This window comes from Wasmannia auropunctata, unplaced genomic scaffold, assembly GCF_000956235.1.
Source record: "Wasmannia auropunctata unplaced genomic scaffold, wasmannia.A_1.0 LD334211.1, whole genome shotgun sequence".
Lineage (NCBI taxonomy): Eukaryota > Metazoa > Arthropoda > Insecta > Hymenoptera > Formicidae > Wasmannia > Wasmannia auropunctata.
The window spans coordinates 16,495-21,509 of record NW_012028679.1 but is presented as its reverse complement, the minus strand read 5'-3'; the positions used below and the strand labels follow the sequence as shown (position 1 = coordinate 21,509).

At 32.8% G+C, this 5,015-nt stretch overlaps 2 protein-coding genes across 2 annotated transcripts in view; both read left to right on the top strand.

Moving 5' to 3' along the window:
• The first annotated feature begins 852 nt into the window (after positions 1 to 852).
• On the top strand, positions 853 to 2,699 carry LOC105459076 (pre-mRNA-splicing factor RBM22). The gene is made up of 3 exons (XM_011704766.1): positions 853 to 1,013; positions 1,107 to 1,160; positions 1,418 to 2,699. The coding sequence occupies exons 1-3, from the start codon at positions 960 to 962 to the stop codon at positions 2,543 to 2,545; spliced, it is 1,236 nt and encodes a 411-aa protein (XP_011703068.1). The 5' UTR covers positions 853 to 959; the 3' UTR covers positions 2,546 to 2,699.
• A 92-nt stretch (positions 2,700 to 2,791) lies between these two features.
• The window catches only part of LOC105459077 (Bardet-Biedl syndrome 5 protein homolog), a 7,205-nt gene continuing 4,981 nt past the window's right edge, over positions 2,792 to 5,015 (top strand). Inside the window, 6 exon segments of the mRNA XM_011704767.1 lie at positions 2,792 to 2,889; positions 3,105 to 3,253; positions 3,415 to 3,464; positions 3,526 to 3,653; positions 3,735 to 3,887; positions 4,599 to 4,619. Of these exon segments, the coding sequence (XP_011703069.1) occupies positions 2,840 to 2,889; positions 3,105 to 3,253; positions 3,415 to 3,464; positions 3,526 to 3,653; positions 3,735 to 3,887; positions 4,599 to 4,619 (551 nt within the window). The 5' untranslated portion in view covers positions 2,792 to 2,839.

Genomic DNA, 5,015 nt, shown 5'->3' with positions numbered 1-5,015 from the left:
GTCATGCAAGTTTAAAAAGTTATTAATTGGTGGTTTATCATTTACGTTTTCGATGTCGATTGAGGTTATATGATTTCAATCGTATACATATTAGACCTATTAGGATCGACTTATTATAAAAAATAAATTATTTATAAATTAATCATTGTTATTCCGTATCTTATTCGATGCCATTTTTTGTGATATTTTTCTGTAGTATCACAATCAGTTATCTTTTGTTTACATATACATACATGGCTTGCACACGATGGACATATATATGGCTCTTTCGGTTTTGCTGCTCGTTCGCTTTTGCTGTTCGTTTGGTTAAACTTCAAAAAGATGCTGCAAAATGTATTTTGCGCCGGAAGTGCTTCAGCTAAGTAAAATTTGTAACCAATAGTAACGAATTGCTGCGACTGCACATTGCGCATGAAATAGCACCTTTACGATTTTATGGGATTTTATGTGTGATAGCCTTTATACTGTGTTAAGCCGTAATCACATTAGCGGTTGAGATTAATAGCGTTTTCGATTTGTTGACTCGACCGACTCCGAGTCGACGGTTTGTTCTTTTTAGCTATAAAAAAAGAGTTAAAATGTATAAGAAACGCTAAAAAGAACAAACTATTTTGACTCGGAATCGGATCGAGTCAACAAATCAAAAACGCTATAAGATTGGTTTGGGATTTGACCAATCAAAGCAAAATTTACTAAACTTAATATTAGTTATTTTTTTTCTGATTGGTCAAATTTCAATCCAACCTCAATCGCTAGTGTGATTACGGCTTTAGGACGATTTTGAAAATAAGCTTTGACTATGAATACTACCTTTAGTTTAATGGTGCTTCCAGTCATATAGTTCATGATTCATGGTGTCATATTGATGTGCATCGTGCGTTCATGTGCGTTGCAAATGGTGGAAGTATCATGTATTAATTTCCTTCTACATATATTGTTTTAAGATAAATTAATGCGCAATGGCCACATCAAAGACTACCAATACATATAATAGACAAAATTGGGAGGATGCGGTGAGCATAAAAAAGTTTTTTCAATATTATTCTTGTGAAAAGTTATTATGCTTTTATGTTTCTTATCGTCTTTATCGTATTTTTTTCATGTAGGAATTTCCGATTCTGTGCCAGACGTGTTTAGGGGACAATCCATACATTCGTATGGTAAGTAAATATTCGATAATTTTCGCAAAAATTAAAATGTCTCTTACAAAAAATAACCTAAAATTTCCTGAATTGTTTGAATTAATAGTCAGACAAATGGTGAAATGTAGATAACTACAATATTTAACAATTTTGCCTTACTTATCTATTGTATTTTTAATTCTGGGAGCTTGTAGGTTTTATTATTTTAACAATTTTATTTTGAAAATAAAATGTTTTCATAAAATATTGTTATTATCAAAATGTTTTATTTGCAGACGAAAGAGAAATATGGAAAGGAATGCAAGATATGCATGCGACCATTTACAGTGTTTAGATGGTGTCCAGGAGCGAGGATGAGATTTAAGAAGACTGAAGTCTGTCAGACGTGCAGTCGATTGAAGAATGTCTGTCAAACATGTTTGTTGGATTTAGAATACGGTTTGCCTATTCAAGTTCGCGATGCTGCTTTAAAAATCAAGGATGATTTACCACGTTCGGATGTAAATAAGGAATACTATGTACAAAACATAGACAACGAAATTGGAAAGATTGATCCGACAACACCTGCTGGTGCCGTTGGCAAATCTGCCGCGGCAAGTGATCTGCTGATGAAATTAGCTAGGACGAGTCCTTATTATAAGAGAAACAGGCCACACATTTGCTCATTTTGGGTGAAAGGTGAATGTAAGAGAGGCGAGGAATGTCCTTATCGACACGAGAAGCCAACGGATCCTGATGACCCATTGGCAGATCAGAATATAAAAGATCGTTACTATGGTGTGAATGATCCAGTGGCGGATAAACTGATGCGCAGGGCAGCAGCGATGCCTAAGCTAGATCCACCCGAGGATAAATCCATCACAACGTTATACATTGGTAATCTGGGTGATGTACTGACAGAGAAACAGCTGCGCGATCATTTTTATCAGTATGGCGAGATCCGTTCGGTAACCATGGTGCCGCGTCAGCAATGTGCCTTCATCCAGTATACACAGAGAAGCGCCGCCGAGGCAGCAGCAGAAAGGACGTTCAACAAGCTGATATTAGGTGGAAGGCGGCTCACAATAAAATGGGGCCGTTCACAAGGAAGGCAGACGATGTCTGCGGCAGAAGCGACGAGAGAGATTCTCGAACCTGTTCCAGGATTACCTGGCGCGTTACCGCCACCACCGGAAAGCATGGGTAACAACTTCTTCAATCTGCAAACTACTCCCGGCATGATGCCGCCAATGATGATCCCACCGCCACCAGTCGCCCCTCAGTTTATGTTCCCACCGCAAATGGCAACTGCCGCTGCGGCACCAATTTTCCCTCCAGGAACAACTCCCATTCATTATCCGAGCCAAGATCCGTCCAGGATGGGTGCGTCACAAGGTATAGGCAAACCTTGGCCAGAGGAGTAAGATAATAACGTTATGTGAACTTTTTATGTATTGTAACAACTCTTGGGAGTTAAAAATATATGATTTTTCTTTATGTATTAACTTTTGTATACGATTGATTCTCATGTATTTCATCAAATATCTAAATATCTACAATAAACGTCGAAATATCTGCTAATAAACGTGAGGTATTGTATTATGCGAAAGCGTATCGCCTTCTACGTCGTTATTGTTATGTGTCTGTAGGTATGACAACAATATTGATTTTTAGCGTGGCACAAGTTAAGTCCACTGCAGCATTGTCTTGTTTAACTAATGTCTAGAATGTGGCAAGACAACGAAGTTAAATTTGACATTTCTCATTCGTAAATATAAAATTCAATTATTTTCATATTATCGAGCTTTTAGATTAAATGCGGCTATGAATATTTCGTTTTGCATCTATGTCAAGTGTGCTGCGCACATTCGAACGAAGCAAAGTGATTAAATAACTACATTTAGTGCTAAATGTGTAGAGTGAAAATAAATTATTAAATAGTGCGTAATACTTAAGTAAAAATTGAATCTTTCTTGCACGTAGTAATATGCAATTACGACCTGGTGAACTCACTGTTGACAAACTTGATATGATAGAAGATACAAAAGGCAATGCCGGAGATCTAGGAAGACTGATTGTCACAAACTTAAGAATCATATGGCATTCCTTAGCCTTGCCACGAATTAACTTAAGTATGAAATGATTATAGATATAAAATAAAATATATAATTTACAATTTGGTATAGAAATATTTGTGGTACCATGAGAAATGTAGAAACATGATTTTAAGGTCAATTTGTTTAGTAACTTAGGTTTTTTTTTCAAAGAAATGAGATGTGTAACGATTTTATAGGCATAGGCTACAATTCATTTATCACAGTGAATACGAAAATTCTTCATACGGTAAGAATTATTTTAACATGAGTATTGTCGCAAAAATAGTAAACAAATGTTTTCTTTTTAGGTCCATGGGGTATATGTACAAGCTCTTTACATACTGACTTCGTTTCGAAATTGTCGATATGAATTTATATTTACCAATCATGACACCAAAAGTACGAGACATTATACTTCAGTTATAGGTGTTTACAGGTGATAATGCTGATCATTCTTTTGATTGTCACATGATTGTTGCTGTAATGATAATTGCTTTTGCAAGGCATTCGTTTACAGAGCTTATGTGTCATCAAAAGTCTACAGAGAAATTAAACTGAGAAGTGGTATTATACGTGAAAATCGATTGGTTTTATTACCTCAAGAAAAAGTGCACTCCTCCGTGCAGGATGTTTGGAATTTATCTGTTGAACAGGTTTCTATCGAATGATTGTCAAATTTCTGGTGAAAAAAATTTTTGTAATATCTCATATTTTTAAGAATTTTTTATTTACTTTAAAATATTTTCAAGAAAATATCTTTTAAACTGCTTCTGTCTCTTTCAGATTTTACAAGTTTTCTTTCGGAAATTAAGATGAGAAATTTTGTAAAATATTTCAGAATTCATATGTATATATAAAGAAAAAGAGATAGATTTCTAAAAAGTTAAAGATAAAATTATATTAACATTTACAGAAAAATTTTGATATAATAATAGACCTATTCTTTGTCACTGCACTGCACTAAAATAAAATTTTTCTCGCTTTTGCCAAACTTCAAATATAGGATCATATAAATGGATCATATAAAGTGTGTTACAAGTTGTTCTTTCCGGTTATATTAGAAATAGTGATAAAATTATTTTTAGATTTTTTAGGATTTATCCTAAATTTTATTTTTAGATTGAGAGTTTTTATGCAATATATGGGATACTGCTACCGAATTTAGAGGGAGTAGAAAAGAAATTAACTTCCGTTTTTTAAATGGAATGTAAATGGCGTTATTTCATATATCATCACAGTAAATAAGATTTCAATGGATCCTAGAAAACTCAAAAAAATTTTCGATCTTTAGTTTCTAATAGATTCCAAGAAAATAGCTTGTAACATTTTATGTCAGTTTATGTGAACCACTCTGTATGTACAATTATCTATTCATTTGAAGTGTATATACACTAATTCAGTTATAAAGAACAAATCAAATTCTAAAAAATTATATGAAGAATATATATATATATATTCTAACATATAAACATTTTTACTAGAGACAGCTTCAATTTCCATTTGTTATTACTTATTATTAAGAAGAAGGTTGCAGTTATAAAATTATACAGCAAAATATCTATTTTTATTTTTTTCTCATTTATTTAACTAATATATTATAATCATTAAAAACATTTTGTTTTTTCATATGATTAGCTCCATTATAATCGACTCTTTCTTCAAATAAGCTCTTCTAAATTTTATTTATAAAATATAATTTAATTAAATATAATTTAAAAAATCACCTAGATAACACGCATATCTAAAAAACGTCTTTATAATACCTATCTATTCTATATATATTATAATATATATAGAA